Source organism: Ursus maritimus, unplaced genomic scaffold (genome assembly GCF_017311325.1).
Source record: "Ursus maritimus isolate PB19 unplaced genomic scaffold, ASM1731132v1 scaffold_28, whole genome shotgun sequence".
In the NCBI taxonomy this organism is placed as follows: domain Eukaryota; kingdom Metazoa; phylum Chordata; class Mammalia; order Carnivora; family Ursidae; genus Ursus; species Ursus maritimus.
This window is the reverse complement of record NW_024425341.1, coordinates 25,270,443-25,287,022: the sequence shown is the minus strand read 5'-3', so window position 1 is coordinate 25,287,022 and position 16,580 is coordinate 25,270,443. Positions and strand designations below refer to the sequence as shown.

Below are 16,580 nucleotides of genomic sequence, written 5' to 3'. Positions count from 1 at the left end.
AGGAGGGATCCCCTTTCTCCACATCCTCTCCAACAATTGTTGTTTCTTGACAAAGGCAAAATTTTAGTTGTTTCCTGTGAGCTTCCCTTGTGTCGTATTTGAATGTCTCCATCATCTATACATCTACCTTCTATTCATCTAATCTGTTTATATTCTGTACATTTGTCTTCATGGCCAACAAGTTATTTGGTATAATTCTGGCAGATTCTTAGAGACCAGTGGCCCTTAGGATGCACCTGGGGCTGGGGGTTCACTGGTGCTCTGTCCAACCCTGCACATCGCCGCCCCCGTCCTGGAGGGGAGCCTGCCCGGGGCTCTGCACTGCCCCCAGGGGTCTGATATGCTTCCAGCCCCCAGCGCTCGAGGATACGGTGAAACAACAGACACGCGCAAACCCGTAACTAGCAAATTCTGCATTTTTTATTTCATTTTGGCATTTTTGCCCTCAGATGAAATGATTTATGACGACGTTGAGAATGGAGAGGAAGGTGGAAATAGCTCTTTGGAGTATGGATGGAGCTCCAGTGAATTCGAAAGCTACGAGGAGCAGAGTGACTCGGAGTGCAAGAACGGGGTCCCCAGGTCCTTCCTGCGCAGCAACCACAAGAAGCAAGTACGTGTTAAGTCTGTGTGAGAGACAGCGTATCTCCTGTTAGCACGTGAACAGGACTTAAATTTTGCATTCCATACTCTTTAAATGTTTAAGATGTTGGTACGTAGTGTGAGGAAGGTGTAAGCAGTAGGGAAGGGGTCTCTGGTTTTACCTCGTGTGTATAGTCATAGCAGGAAGTTTTTATAAACACGCTCAGAAGGCCCTAAGTGACCACTCTCTGCATTATTTGTGTTTGTGCAGTCACGGCTTTCTGTGCCCCCTGAGTGGACGGCGTCGGGTCTCTGTGAGACGCAGATGGGGTTGAAGGACAGAGCCCCTGAGCTGCCGGGGTATCTGTCCTGAGTGGAGTGTGTGCACACATGTGCGTGACTCATGAGGTCAGGGTCTAAGGAGGAACTTAAGAGATCAGGAGCGTGAATTCTAGAACTGGGTGGTGGTCAGATGTGGGACCCAGAAGCACTTTTGTCGAGCGGGTCCTCTTACTGAGATGTGTGGTTTTCAGCGGTGCGTGTCTGTGCCGTTTGCTCTTGGTTGTTGGGCTCTGGTCGTTTGTGAAAGGGGTGATCTGCACTCAGGTTCACAGACGTGTCTGCAGGCTTCACGTGCTTTCTGTGTGAGGCTGAGCATCAGGCCACAGGCACATGGAGGCTGGCCCGTGTGACTCTGTTGATGCAGACTGTGACAGTGTGGGTAGATCACTGGCCCCGCCCGCACCCAGTAAGCAGAGCCGGGGTGGGGGGGGGTTCTTGACTGTGGCCACGTATGTCCGGCTTGCATGTGGTTACGGGTCACCTAGTGTTCTCATACTCTGTGAACTGGCTTCGTGAAGCTCAGAAGAACCTACCGCTTTGTGAAGGTTGCCCGAGCACCTCACGTCGTTACAGCCTTTCGTTGGACCCCTCTACTGGCAGTGAGCACAGCTGGGACTAACTAGCGTGGGAAGCCGTAGTCGGATTGACGCCATGCGCCTGCCACTCTGGGCTTACGTTGAGACCGGGGAGCTGTGCACGGGCGCTCGGAAGAGTGGGTAAAACACTCTTCAGTTTCCTTCTGTTGGCAGGCCGGGTGTCACACACTTACTGAAAGACCGCCTTCCTTGCCCTCTGAGTAGAACCCCGCTCCTGGGCAGACCCCCCGGAATGCCGAGTGAAAGGCTGCTCCTCAGCAGGTGAACGGCCCACAAGGTGGCTTACGAGTGCGGGATAGTCAGTGTGGGCATCCTCCTCCCTCCCTTGCCCCAGCGCGGCCGCACCCGAGGGCAGCTGGGAGCCCGGCCAGCAAGATGGAAGGGCCGTGGGAAGGACTAGGCATTCTCGTTTTAAGTCATGATTTTAAAACGGCCTACTGAACACTCTGAAGTTATTGACAAGTCAACTCAAAAAAGTCCACATTTTTAATGAAAATTGCTTAAAGTGTCTTTTCCTGGGTTGATATGGGAAACATTCGCTGAAGAAGCCTTCAGGCCTTGGTTTCCGTATCCAAGACGTGTGATCACGTGGACAGTGTTTGACAGGATTTCTCCCCTCCCCCATCAGCTGAGATGACGTCAGGTCAGTTTGGAGTCTTAACAATCTGGGCTCCCCATTCCCAAATGATGCAGCCCTGCATGGAGGGCAGTCTTCAACTCGGGTATCTTCCGCTTTGGTGCTGACCCAAAAGAATAATTTTATGCATTTTTTACTTACATTTTTGATCGTTTTAAAGTCATCAAAATGCACGTGAATGACGTCCCAGATCCTTTGGTTCCCATATTCGCTCTTGTCTGGCATAGAAAAGTTTCCAGTCTGGCTCATCCAAAGTCGCCTCCTTGCCCCACATGTTTGGCTTCCTCGTTTTTATCTCTCAGGAGTTGGTGGGCCAGAACTAGGGGCTCCCCGTGGGGCGTGGGGTCCCCCAGACGCCGCCCCCACGTCCTCTCAACGTAAGACTGTCTCAAAGTACCGAAAGGAGCGTCTTTGTGAAAAGATTGTATCTCTTTATGCTGTAGCTTTCCCATGACCTAACCCGTTTCAAGGACCACTATGAGAAAAAGATGAGAGCTTTGATGGCAAACACGGTGGGAGCCACAGAGATTCAGCAGCTAAAGCAGAGACAGGAACTGAAGGTAGTGTGGTTCATTTTTTGACCAGCTGCGTTGAAAATGCTTATTCAGAAATGGGCCGTGCTTTTTAAAAGAAGCACCACGGCTACTCAGTTGGCCCTTTCTATCTGAACAGTGGTTCTCAGAGTGTGGTCTTGGGCTTCCAGGTGTCACCAAGGCCCACGTGGCGGGCTCATATTCATGCTGAGACAGTGTCTACCCTTCTGTCTCTCGTTCTCTTACATGGGGACGGCAGTGTTCCCGAGGCTCACCTATGTCTGTGACCCCACAGTCCCTGGCACGTGGGATCCGCCATCTCTCTGATGAGCGAGAGATTTCCAGACGTGCGCAACAGCACCACCTATCCGGTCGTGTGGGAAATACAACGATTTTTCATGAACGTGCTGCTTTGATAACAGAGTAGGTTTATTATTATTTCTAAATGAATGTTCATTAAAGTTCCATATTTTTCTCAATTTTAACTTTTTATCCAGTAAACGTAGACCAGTGAAAGCCAGATGGACAGAGCTTGTGGGGCCCTCGGTACTTTTACGAGTATAAAGGGTTCCTGAGACCGGCAAGTTCGAGAACCGCTAGGTTTGAACGTGGTGGCGGTCAGTCCTTGCAGATGTGTTTTAAAAGGGCACTGTCAAGTAACGTTCACGCCCAGTAGGTCTTCTGTCCTCCCAATGTTTTGTGATTTGTTTGTATGTGTTAAATGGCGTCTAACTGAAAATAGATGTTCACTTAGAAATGTCTTCCGTTATAGTTACCTGCTTAATTCCAGAGTGTTCTTGTGTCCTGGGCTTCCCACGGCAGGAGCAAAACTCTGGGAGTCTCATCACTTCCTTCAGGTCATCCTCTGGCCGGAATCCAAGAATCCAAGGCAGCAGGTCACATGGGAGTGTCGGTCGTTGCGATTTTCCAGAGAACCGTGAGCTCAGTCATTGGTCATGGGGGAGTCATGAAGGAGGCCAGCTCGGTGGAGGAGTTTGGAAGCAGGTGCAGGAAGTAGGCAGTGAGAGGGGCGAGCAGCATGTGTTAGGAAGCAGGGAAAAATGAGATGGGGTGTAAGTAATTAGGGCCAGACCAACCCAACCCCCTTCATCCAATAAGAAACAGACATTAGCATGGGTCGGGAGGCCTGGCTCTGTTTCCCGGCTGCTGTGTGATCTGGGACAGGCATCACAGCTCCCCAGAACCTGGGTCTTCATTGCTGCTGGTACTTTGCAGGTTGGCTCCCCTCGGTCGTGTGTTAGCAATTCTCTGATTCTTATCTGAGGGTTCCTGACCAGGGTCTAGCTGAAGATCGAGGCTTAGCGGTCCAGGGTAAGAAAGAGTGAGGTCTAGGAAGGCTGTGTGGGTCAGGAGACAAAGCAGAGGCGCCTTGCAGGCAGATGAGCACTGGGGGAGTGCAGGGTGGAGGCCCGGCAGCGGCTGGCCAGGAGAGATGGTGCGTGCAGCGAAGGGCGTGTCCCTAGGAGGGGGAAGAAGGGACGTCGGTGTCAGAGGAGCCCGCAGTGGCCGTGCTGGAGGCTGGAGCAGGGTCCCGGCTAGCGAGTGTGGACGTGGTTTTGGTGCAGCTGGTTGAGGCTCAGGGGACTAGAGGACGCGCAGGAACAGCCAGGGCCATGGTGCGTGTCTGACACCAGCACACGCCACCCCTAAGGTGGGACCCAGAGGGGACCCTGATGATCCGGCCCTGAGACACACAGGCAGGGCAAGTGGGCCTGGGTGCAGGGAGGTGGAGACAGGGTTGAAATCTCTCCGGCGTTAGGAGGGAATCGGCAGGAGGACCAGGGCGGCAGGCAGTGTGGAGGTCCTTTGGACTGGATGCTGGTTTGTCTGGAGGAGGCCATCTGGGGTTTCTCTAAAAAAATCACTTGGACCCCGATGGTTAATACCTCAGACCTTAGAGTTTTCAAGAATAAGGAAGGTGATATGCCAAAGCAGGTCATTGTGGCTCTGAGCCCCGACAGCCGGTGTGCGTGTGTGCTTGGACTCTGGGTTCAGGGCGCCAGAACCCCGACACGGCACTCTGGGGGGAAGTGGGGCTGTCCTCCGTCTGTGTCCACTCACGCAGCCCACAGCCCGAGCAGCCCATGTGCGCCCCTGTAAGCCGCTGGACTTGCCTCCGCGTGGAGCTCAGGAGGGCAGCTGGGGGGCTGTCGTGCCGTGTCCTGCGTGCGCCCTTGACCTGGGCCCGCCGCGTAACTGTGTGTGCTCTTCATTCTCTGCCTCTGCCTCTGCAGAGTCTCTTGTGTCTGTGAGTCATCCCGGGAACGATGGAGACTGACCTTGCATGCAGCGGGAGACCCACCCCCGCCAGGTCGAGGAAGGGCTGGTTGTTCAAGTTCGCTTTTCTTTCTTTCCTTCTTTCTTTTTTTTTGTTAACCACACAAAATGTGGCCCAAGCGACGCACACGCACACACACGCAACAAGCAAGTGAGCTCTCCCCGGTCACAAAGCCAACTTCAGGGGATGTTTTAAGACCAAGCTACTTGACAGTATTCTTTTAAAATAGAATAAAAGCGGTAAGTGGATTTTTATCGACGGTGCCACTTCTCACATTTCCCCCTCTTCTTGCAGATGCAGAAGTTCATGAAGGCCGCCAAGGAGGGCACAAAGGATGGGCTCGAGAAGACGAAGGCCGCTGTGAAGAGAGGCCGCTCCCTCATTCGGACCAGGTCCTTCCTGGCTTCAGGTGTGTGGTCCTGCTTGCAGACTGCTCCGTCACACAGCATGTTGGTGGCGTGGAGTGCAGCTACCGGCTTGTCACGCACAACCCCCTCAGCACCGCGCTTGTCGCTGGGGTTTTGACTTAGCCGGGCCACCTGGGTCTCCTCTCCCAGATGGGGGGAGGGCGTGCTCTCTCAGCTGAAGACGTGCTCGGATCTGTGCAGTAGCTCAGGGACGGATGGACACACACACACACACACCAGACAGCAGAAAGTTACATGAATTCTCGTGGGTGGTAGACTTCACTTCTCTTTCTGTTGTCTCCTCTCAGCACACCAGCCCTTCATGAACCCCTGCCCTGGGGCCTTCACTCTCTGCTTTCCCTCCCGAAATCCCCTCGGGTATCCTGGGACCCCAGTCAGTCTGGATTCTCAGCAACTTTATTCTTTTTCTTTTTCTTTTTTTTTAAACATTTTATTTATTTATTTCAGAGAGAAAGAGCGAGCATGAGCAGGGTGGGGAGGGAGCGGCAGGCAGAGGTATAAGCAGGCTTCCCGCGGAGCCAGGAGCCCAACGCAGGACTCAGTCCCAGGACCCTGGGATCGTGACCTGAGCTGAAGGCAGATGCTTAACTGACTGAGCCACCCAGGCGCCCCAGCAGGTTTATTTCTACTAAGGCATAATAACGATGATCTATTTACAGAGCACAGATTCTCGTATGTACGTCTATTTCTCACAAAGACGCAAGCTAAGAGGGCTTGTTCTAGCAGGGATTTTAGGAACCCTTTTGCTGGTGAGGAAAGATCTGGGATGACTCCAGAAGTTTCAGGTTTTCTGAGGCTCTTAGCACGGGGGCAGGAGCCTATCTGTGCGTCAGAGAGCAAGGTTGTGTCTAGAATGTGCCATGTGGATGACAAGCTGTGGACCAAGGATTATCTGAGAAGCTGTCTTTACACTGGTGCGTTATTGCAAGACAGCTGGTTACCTGCAGGGTGGCTGGGAACGTACTTTCCCAGAGTGGGCACCGGGACCCTGACGGATTCCTTTAAAAACACGACTTTGTTCTTTGCACAAGTGTTCTAAGAGGCAAGCTGGTGTGCGTGTAGTATTTGCTGAAACCACACTTCCTAAGGAGCAGCCTCGGAGGACTGTGTGTAATGGGCGTTAAAACAAACTGGACTCTTGTATAAATTCTAGTCCTAGTGAAGTCTTCAGCATCTCGAAACAAGATGCAGAAAGGGTTGTCAGGAGCCCCAGCGGCTCACTTGGGAAGGAGATGGCTTGGGGAGGGGTCTGATACAGGGTGTGCCCTGATGAGCTGCTAGCGGCATGCCGGGCGCCCCCAGGATGAAACCCCTTCGTGGGGGGACACGGGCAGGTCTGAGAGGTGCCCGGGTTGGGATTGGGGTCCCACCCCACACCCTGACCGGGCATCTGCAGGCCAGCAGCCAGCACGCAGGATGGGGCAGGAAGCCCCGAGCTGGGCAGCGGGGAGGTCTACGGGGACCCCCCGGGGGGTGCAACAGTCAGTCAAGGACATCCCTGAGCCCAGCGATCTTAGTTTCCCAAGCCGTAAAATGGGAAGATGGGACAGACTTAGTGGTTCTTAAACCTGGGTGTACTCATGAACGAAGTGGAGCTTTTAACAAATCCCACATACCCAGGCTCAGCAGCCCTGGGACTGATCTGTGAAACCCGAGGGGGTCTCTGGATACAAGAAGGTTCTGTTTCTATTTCTTTTAAGACTTTAGTATTTAAGATCAATTTTAGATTCACAGCAAAACTGAGCAGAAGGTGTGGAGATTTTCCATATATACCCCCCGCCGTGCACAGCCTCCCCGACCCCAGCACTCCCACCATCTTGGTGCATTTGTCACCACTGATGAGCCCGCACGGACACGTCGTCATCCAGAGTCCGCCGCGTACATTCACGTGGTTTCCTTCTCGACGTGGTACATTCTGTGGGTTTGGACACGAGTCCAGTGACAGGTGCCCACCGTTACAGTACCACACACAGCAGCTTCACGGCCCTGAAAGTCCCCTGGGCTCCCCCTGCTCGTCCCTCCCTCCGCCAACCCCCGGCAGCCTCCAATCTTGTCACCGTCTGCGTAGGTTCGCTTCCCCAGATGGTCAGAGTCAGAATCCGACCATGCGTAGACTGCTCAGACTGGCTTCTTTGGCTGAGTCACTGGTCTTCAAGGCTCCCCCACGTCTGCTCATGGCTTGAAGGCTTGTTTCTGTGTAGTGCTGAACACTCCCCCACGTCTGGATGGACCACAGTTATGTGTCCCTCACCTGCTGAAGGCCATCGTGGTGGCTTCAGGTTGTCGCCATCGTGAATCAGGTGCCGGGAACTCCACTGCGGGTCACGTGTGGACATAAGCTTTCAACTCCTTTGGGTAAATACCAAGGAGTGTTATTGCTGGATTGTAGGGTAAGAGGATGTTGACTTTTGTGAGCAAGCCCCACACTGCCCTCCAAAGTGGCCGCACCCCTCTGCTCTCCCGCGGGCAGCGAGTGGGGGCCCCCGCAGTGCCACGCTCTCGCCAGCACGTGGTGTGCTCGGTGCTCTGGATCTGGGCCGTTCTCATGGGTGTGTAGACGCTGGTAGGTGTTTAAAAGATCCTCACAAATTTTTCTGTGCAGCCAGGGTTTTGGAGATTTGAATTTGATCATCTCTGGGCTCCTGTTAACCTAAGAATCCCTTTGCTTTTCTGTTTTCCAGCCATTTTGTGGATGATTTAGCCACGGCCAAGTTTTTAAAGATAAATTTAGTTTTGGTCTCAGTGTTTTGATTTGATGGTAGCTGTGCTTCCCCGTGAGCAAGGCAGACGGGACGTCAAGAAACTCACTGAGTCTCCGCTTAGCTTTCGTCGATTACCGAGCTTGGGTTCTTGGCTGCCCTTCTTTGTCTCTGAACGCCATACTTTATACGTTAAGAAATTGAAGTATTTATTTCTGATCTACCAACCAGGTATTCAGAGGACATCTCTATCTTTTGAAATTAAACTTCCAAGTATTGAAAATTTCAGATATTGATGGACACTGTGTTCCTTTGCTGGAAAGGATATTTTCTTGTGTTTATTAAAATGTCAACTTAATCATTGCCAGGTGGAAAAGTAAGCACGGAAAATCAAAGTGTCTGCCCGAAGCATTGACTTGATGGCTTTTTTTTTTAACCACACTGTACTATTATGAATATATCGTTTCAAGGTCAAACTCTAGTGCCTTCTGACTTTTTTTCAAGATCACAGATCCTGTCTTGAGGAGGAGCAGAATTTATTTATTGACGTTGACTGCAAACATCCAGAAGCCATCCTTACCCCAATGCCGGAAGGTCTATCTCAGCAGCAGGTAGGATGGGGCTGTTTCCTGGCGCAGCTGTGCCGGCTCCTAACGGAGCGCAGTGTCTCCACGGTTGAACTCCCACGATCCCCTACTCCGGCCCCTCTGTGGCCTCGGCAGCCCTGGCCAGCGCCTGTGGTGTGGACGGGGGCTCTGTGGTCCACAAGTGTTTGCGGTGTCACCCCCAGAGGGAGACGTGTGTGGGCGCGATTTATACCGGTTCTCACCGACGGGGCGACTTTACCTGGAGACACTAGGTGGGCGTGGGCAAACGGCGTGTATACAGTGCCCCACACGCAGAGCAAAAACAGATTTCCAGCACCTGATGAAATCAGCGGGGCAGAAATGAATTTCCTAACCTTTGGAAATAGGAGAGGGAAAAAAACACGGTGGTGTCCATTTGATGATCTTGGGTAAAAGGAAAAGAAGCCTTAGGACAAGAGCATGGAGCAGTTTGGGGCTTTTGGGGGGCCCTTGAGTTGTTCTCCGCGGGGTCAGCATGACACACGTCATGGAGACACGCGGCATTAGGTAGACATGTGTGGACAGCGGCGTGGGAGGGAACAAGGCAGTGACAGCGCTAAGGTTGGAGTCTGAACAAAGAGCCGAGCTGGGAGGATGCCCAGGGGCCGTTAATCCTTGTCGGCAAATTAGGAAGCTCACATTTCACTGAGTTGAAGGGGGAGCCCAAGCAGTAGGGCTGACAGGACAAGGAATCGTGTCTGCGGGCCGCACGGCTGATGTGTGAGCGTGTCGGGAGCGAAGGAAGACGTGGCGACGGGCGTGCGGTGGCCGCCACAGACACCCATGCTGTGAGCCGCCTGCAGGAGCGCACCAGGTATCATTAAATCCTCGCGCATCCCTCCGTGTCAACACACACTCCATGGCTCCAAGGAGGCTGATGGTCGGGATGGCGCCGTGCCCTGGGCGCAGTAGGGCCCGATGCCTGAGCCGAGTCTCCGATCCCCAAACCTAGAATCCTAAATCCTGAGTGAATTGTTGGATGAACTGTAAATCCCCTGCTCTCTCTGGTGCTCCCTGGGGACGTGTGGCTGCCATCCCCGCATGGGGAGGGGGGCTGCTGGCTGTCCCCATCTGGGTCTCACTCCCCACTCTCCAACCTCACCAGTTGGAGAAAGGGACTTGAGTTCTTGAAAACACCCTTGATGTTCCATTGAAGTCTCTACCTGGGTCTTTCCTGCCCCACTCCTGTGCTGTCTGGGGCTTTGATCATTAATGGGGTCTCCGAGCTCTTTCCTGGGGGGACACACTATGACTGGGATGTGGGTGCCCTTGTCTGAGGATGTGGTGTTGGGGTGGTAGGGGATGAAGCGGGGCACTCCCAGGCAAGATAGCAGGCACAGGTGGGACAGCTGTGTAGAAGACGTGGGATCTGATCTCTCAGAATCCTCTCAGGACTGTTAAAAATGTCTGTAATTTCCTGGGTTTGACCCCAGATATTCTGCCTGAGGAGACTTGCAGCATATGGGAACCTGAATTGGGGAAAAAGGATGGTGGATATGGGCCATCTGCCAGTTTGGGGAGTGACTGGGATGCGGGGTCTAGCCTTCCTCATAGAGGGGAGGGGTCGGCGCTCAGACCATGATGGGGCCAGGTGGCTGGCAGCCTCGAGGGGCCTCTTTTAACCCCAGACGCTTCTGTACTCTTTCAGTACATCCCTGACCTCTTACGTGCTCTAGAAGCACTGGTTTTTGTCTTCATTTTGTGAATTTGAATGGTCCTTTTTGTGGAGAGAGTCGCTTGCTTGTCAATTCTGTTTTGTAAGACTCCGTGGCCCTAGAGCATTCTTAACCCGAGGGATCTCCACTGTGGAAGATGCCATCTCTGCCCGCTGGGTGGCGCTGTGGGTCCCGTGGCGAGCGGCCCCTCCTCCCTCGGGCAGGCGTGGAGGGGGCGCTCTGGGGTGTGTGTGGTCTAGAGGCAGCCTTGCTGTAATTTTGTGCCCATTTTCCATTTATTGGCAAAATTAACTTGCCAGAATATGTCTAGCCTTGATGGAAATGCCAAGCATCATCCCTGGCCTTTAACAGGAACCGAGCGCCCAGGACGCTGTCCTCCTGTGTGCTTGAGTGACCTGCACGTCTGAGGCGGGGCGGCCTTCATCCCCTCCCTGTACCCTCCGCCTCCTGGGCATGTCTGCCCTTGGTCAAAAGCCCTGGAGCCAAAAAAAAAATGCACTCTTTCACCTTGCACAAGCTGTTTCTTCTTCTACAACTTTGCAATAATAATTTCGCTAGATCTGTGTTGCTGCTAGCATTCTTTGAGTCAAGACCGGAATGGTTTTTTTCATGCTTCATGCCTACGTGAAATATCCTGTACATCCACGTGGGGCCCAGAAAATACCGTTACTTCAGCTCATAATTGCTGACGTTACTGCTGTAATGTCACTTGTCCCGCTGTCCTTACGGTTTATGATTTGAGGTTTAACATACTTTCGTAACTGGCAACAGGGCCAGTAGGTTCTGTGCCTGTAACGTTCGTTAACGCGCCGTTCAAAGTACCTTAGAGGCATGTGGAGGTTTCCTTTGCCTACTGCTTTGAAGACCAAGAAACAAAACAAAGTTCTTTATCTGCAAGAAGTAGAATTTGTTTTCTGCAGCAGTTTGCTACCATTGTGTTTTCCAATTGCCAACAGGTCGTAAGAAGATACATCCTGGGTTCAGTGGTCGACAGTGAAAAGAACTACGTGGATGCTCTGAAGAGGATTCTGGAGGTACCGAGACCTCGTGTCGCAGGGAGACACGGGTGTCCCTGGCCCTTCCCACACACACGGGTTTACGCGTGCATACGAACCGTGACGAAATCGGAATGGGAGAATTCCCGGGAGACATGGGGTGTCGGGTCTGTGTGTGGACGTGAGAAGTCGCGTGATTTGCGTGAACTGTAACGTACGTGAGTGGATTTCTCCCTGTGTTTCCAGTGCACCCTCAAAGAGTCTGTGCCGTCTTCCCGCGTGTCTTTGTAGCAGTACGAGAAGCCGCTGTCGGAGATGGAGCCAAGGATCCTGAGCGAGAGGAAGCTGAAGATGGTGTTCTACCGCATCAAAGAGCTGCTGCAGTGCCACGGCATGTTCCAGATCGCGCTGGCCAGCCGCGTGGCCGAGTGGGACTCCGTGGAAACCATCGGGGACGTCTTCGTGGCCTCGGTAATTGCTGGTGTGCCCAGCTGCCTCACGGAGCTCGCCGGTGCAAACGGTTTCCGTGCTCGGGGGGACATCTCCTGCTGGGTGTTAGCAGCGGGCCTGGGTGCTCTCCGGGGCCACCGGCTGCCGACCCCTCAGAGGCCACCGTGAGCTCCCCGTGCTCTGCTCAGTGCACGCGGGAAGGGGTTAGGTGCGCAGGGTCAGGACACCATCTGGAGGCTTGCTGGGGGGTGTACCTGGATCCGCCAGCTCTATCCCGTGCATCGCTGGGCCTTTGGAGCATGGTTTTGTGGCCGAGCCAGGGCTCTGGAAACAGTGTGTCACTCTGTCCCACTTATCCCCGGGGCAGGTGGGTCTCACCCTGATCCCTGTCCCTGTCTGGGGGCAGTGGAAAACACCCAACCAGCGCTCTGTGGCCTGGGGCCTTGTTGCGCGGACACAGGGTTGAGGCGTCTGCTGACACAGGACGCGGCGGAATGCGTTCGCGTTTCCTGGCGGGGAAGCGGTTGGCTGCCTGGAAACCAGCAGCCTCCTGTGTGCATCCAGCAGTTCTGAGCCCTTTCATCTTTGGTCCATTTATGAACTATGTGTATTGTGTTTAATAAGTATTCTCTCTAGATGTGGGAGCTTATGGGTACAGTGCTGTCCACGGGATGTCAGCTTGAAGGTACAAGTGGCCGTTTATCTAAACAAATGCTGTAATAATGATACCAAAGACTTTTCTTTTTCCCTATAGAATTGTGTGGGCTTGATGACATGTATAAATTACAGGAAGCGTATAAATTACAGGATGCCTCGGCACAACACAGGAACAGGAGTTCTTACTAAAATATTTGCATGACGCCTTTCGTGGATCTTTATGAAAAAGAGGAAGCAGCGGATAGTTACTTTGCAGTTGCATTTTTTGGCCGTTTTATGTGTTCAGTGTGTACATTTACTCTCTCTCTCTTCTTGAAATATTTACCTTGGCGACATTTTTTTTTAACAGGAAAAAAAACTTTACAAAATACAGTTTAGGTGAAAGCATTGTTTTCTATAAGCGACAGTCCCATCAGATACCCACTTATGGATATTACTGTTTATCTTGAGAATTAGTAGGATCTTAGGAGAATACCAGAGGGAGGTCTCTTGGTGTTTCTAGGAAAACAGGACAGGGACCAACGTGGCCCTTCAGCTAGAGAGGCTCCCCCCCCCCCCACAGCATTTCCAGGGGACACTCAGTGGCTGCTAGTCTAGCTTTTGGGGACTGCGTGGCATCCTCTCCTGGAGGCGAAATCCACAAAGTGAGGATTGCCCGGAAGTTAAAGATGGGGTCTGCTTAGCTGAAGGCCCCACCGCCAGGGATCTGAGCAAGGATGCCGACAAGCGCATCGGGGCGAGCAGAGTAAGATCGACCAGCTGTTTAAACAATTCCTAACAAGTTTGCTTAAAGAAGAAAAAAATCACACGGGGTCATAATGAAGTGTGTCCTGTGGAAACATCCCAGTGACTGAGAGGTTACTTTTAGGGCAGGTTTCGAATCTTTTATCATATCCTGGAAGAGGGAGCCCCTGGGCTCTATGCACTGTTGATAGTTCTCAATTTTCTCTGGCCTTTCAGTTTTCCAAATCCATGGTGCTGGACGCCTACAGCGAGTATGTGAATAATTTCAGCACAGCGGTGGCAATCCTCAAGAAAACGTGTGCTACAAAGCCTGCTTTTCTTGAGTTTTTAAAGGTAAGCACTCTTTTTTTTTTTTTTTTTCCCATTTTGGGTTATCACACCCTCTGATAACAGCTTTCATGTCAGAATACTCCATAGTGAAATTTTACTGCACTTTGTCTCTCAACACGTAATGTTAATTGTCATAAAGATTTTGGTAGGAAGATGTTGGGTCCGTGCTAGAAACAGAGATGAATCTTCAGTGGTGGCAGGACTTTTTGAAAATAACCTTTATTTGCACCTCCTTGGAAGGGTGTAGGTGGATGGGCAGACAGAAAGTTAAGGTCCGATCCCAGAGGAAGCTGCCTTTGGCTTCCTGTCCTTCAGCAAGAGACAGAACATTTGGGATTGGGGTGGAGCTCTCCGGCCCCCTTCCATTCAGAGCAATAAGCTGATCGCCGAAGGATGAGCCCTGTGTGGGCCGAGGGCTCCATCCCTGCTCTGGTGAGAGGGGAGGTGCGTCTGATGCTGATGACGCGGAGTTGTTGTTGACCTGGGAGATTTAGCCCATGGTCCCTCACCGTGGCCAGTCACCAACCCCAGACCTCCTTTGCGCGAGGCCCCAATTCCCATCATAAAACCTTGGGCCAAAGTTTGTTCTTGTTACTTGAACTGAATTCCCGAAGCCCCTGCTACCTGCAGCGAGTGGCCTCAGGCGACATTCTCGCCGGCCAGTTACACTGAAGCTGAATTTTTGCCCCTCCTTCTCTGGTCAGGGTTAGCGGAGGGATTATGTCAGCCCGCAGCTTCGGGGGTCTTGGTGCTCGGTGGTCTTTCCCTATCTCAGCACGGCTCCTGGGGGAAGGAAACACAGGTGATTCCCACATTCATTTCCTGGAGGAGGTTGTAAGTGTCTTGCAGAACCTGAGATGTCAGCTAGGGGTCAGCCGTGGCTCCTGCTGTCAGGTGACCTCCTGCCAGGTGGCCTGGGGACGAGGATGTGTGTCATCCTGGTCCAGCCCGGGAACCAGTGTTAGTGGTGGTGATGGGGCTGAGCCCTCGCTCTGCCATCCGACCACACCGCTCCTTTAGCTGGAGACCCCACCCTGGTGTGCAAATGGTCCAGCCTGCTGGAGCGTCCCTCCCCGGCTCAGAGAGGCGGGTTGAGGAACTAGGCAGCCCCTGCCACATGGGAGAGGAGCCCTCAGATCAGACATCCTATGCCATAGCCGCTCCTGGGGCAGCTCACACAGGACACAGACCCAGGGACACCCCCACCCCTCACCCTGAGAGCCTCACCCCCAGAGCTAAGCCTGGCTGGCCGTGGCTGCCACGGAGAACTCGCCTCATGCGTGGGGCAGGCTGCCTTTAAGGGCCCTTGCAACTCTTGGTTGGGGTTCTGTGATATTTTTTTTCTTTTTTTCTTTTTTTTTAAAGGATTTTATTTATTTGAGATAGAGTAAACAAGAAAGAGCACAAGCAGGGGAAGGGGCAGAGGGAGAGAGAGAAGCAGGCTCCCCACTGAGCAAGGAGCAGGATGACAGGGAAGGAACTTGATCCCAAGACCCCGGGATCATGACCTGAGCCAAAGGCAGACGCTTCACTGGCCAGGCCACCCAGGTGCCTCGTTTTCTTTTTTTTGTAAATGCGCTTTTCAGGTGGTTGTAGAATTTCAGAAACTAACTCAATTCGTAGAGGGTTGAATTGCGTTTGTAAATGGATGAGCCCTGCCCGGCTGTCAGAGGTGGCTTGTAAAGCATGGAACGCAAACAGCGACAGAGTTCAGTTCCCAACCCGCCACAGCGTGCTCTTGACCTCAGAGGCGCGAGCACGCGTGTGGTGTGATGCCAGGCGCGGGAGTATTTTGCAGCAAATCTGCATGCACTCTCTCTGCTGAGTGAAGACGGGGCATGGGCTTCGGGCCAGCTGGTCGGCCTCCTGCCGATGCGTCTATGCTGTGGCGGGAGGGCAGCCGCGGACCCGGGTGGGGGTCCCCGCCGCCCCGAAGTGCGAGTAAGCTGGGCTTCTCCCCACAGCAGTGCCAGGAGTCCAGCCCCGACCGCGTCACGCTCTACAGCCTGATGATGAAGCCCATACAGAGGTTCCCACAGTTCATCCTGCTGCTCCAGGTAAGGACGTGTGCCTTTCCCAGCGTCTGTCTGCAAGCCGCGTCTGTGCTCCTGCTTCTGTCTCCGACCTCCTCTCTCCTCCTTCCCCGAGCAGTTACGGGAGGGCAGAGTCGGGGGGCGGGGGGCCTGGAGCATGAACACGGCCCTGGACCCTCACCGGCCCGCTCAGGCATGAGCGGAGGGGGCCGGATGCATGTTCCCCGGGGACAGAAAGGAATCCGCCCTCTCCTGCCGCTGTCAGGGTCTGGGTCTAGGGTCAGAAGGAAAAATGACCTACCCTCTGGCCAGAGGGTACAGCTGGGCTCAGGAGCCCAAGTCACAATTCAGACAGACCGTGCCTGTCGCGAGCGTGGTCCACAAATGGTGTGGGGACCGGAGATGCCATGGCGGAGGGGCTTAGCCCTGGACCCGACGTGGCTGAAAACAGAATATTCAAATGGGTGCATGTGTTGTTTCCGACAAACCTGGTTTTGAGGACAGATGGGACTCAGCGGCGTCCGTGTAACCCACCGTCTGTGCGCACGCCTCGTCCTCCCCAACGCTGGGGGGCCCCGCGGCACGGAGGCGAACGGCAGGCCGTCTGAAGTGGATTTCTGGTGACAGTCCACGCTGGCCCCCAAGGTGTTGGTTCCTTAGATTTCTCAGGTGGCTTGGCGTGGCTTGCGTATGGGAACGCAGTGAAGGTGAATAGGGACATCATCCCGGGAAGTGGACGGGCACTCAGGCAACGTTGCCAAGGCCCCTTCCCTCGAGATCGTGGCTGCTTTTGTGACCAACCAAATCTGTGTCCTTCTAAATAAAGTCATCACAAAACTGTGAGAAAGAGGGATACACACGTTAGACTGTCAATACCAGCTATCTCCATGGCTAGCTTCATAGGCTGTTTCTGTCCTCCTCTCTTCCGTGTACGTTTTCCAGTGCGTGTCCGG

The 16,580-nt window shown here is 53.4% G+C and overlaps 1 protein-coding gene across 1 annotated transcript in view; it reads left to right on the top strand.

The window, feature by feature from the left end:
* ARHGEF10 (Rho guanine nucleotide exchange factor 10) overlaps positions 1-16,580 on the top strand; it is an 89,817-nt gene that overhangs the window by 27,462 nt on the left and 45,775 nt on the right. The window contains exons 8-15 of the mRNA XM_040643178.1: positions 450-613; positions 2,601-2,717; positions 5,284-5,398; positions 8,621-8,727; positions 11,375-11,452; positions 11,705-11,884; positions 13,481-13,597; positions 15,559-15,651. Of these exons, the coding sequence (XP_040499112.1) occupies positions 450-613; positions 2,601-2,717; positions 5,284-5,398; positions 8,621-8,727; positions 11,375-11,452; positions 11,705-11,884; positions 13,481-13,597; positions 15,559-15,651 (971 nt within the window). The remainder of the gene's footprint in view (positions 1-449; positions 614-2,600; positions 2,718-5,283; positions 5,399-8,620; positions 8,728-11,374; positions 11,453-11,704; positions 11,885-13,480; positions 13,598-15,558; positions 15,652-16,580) is intronic.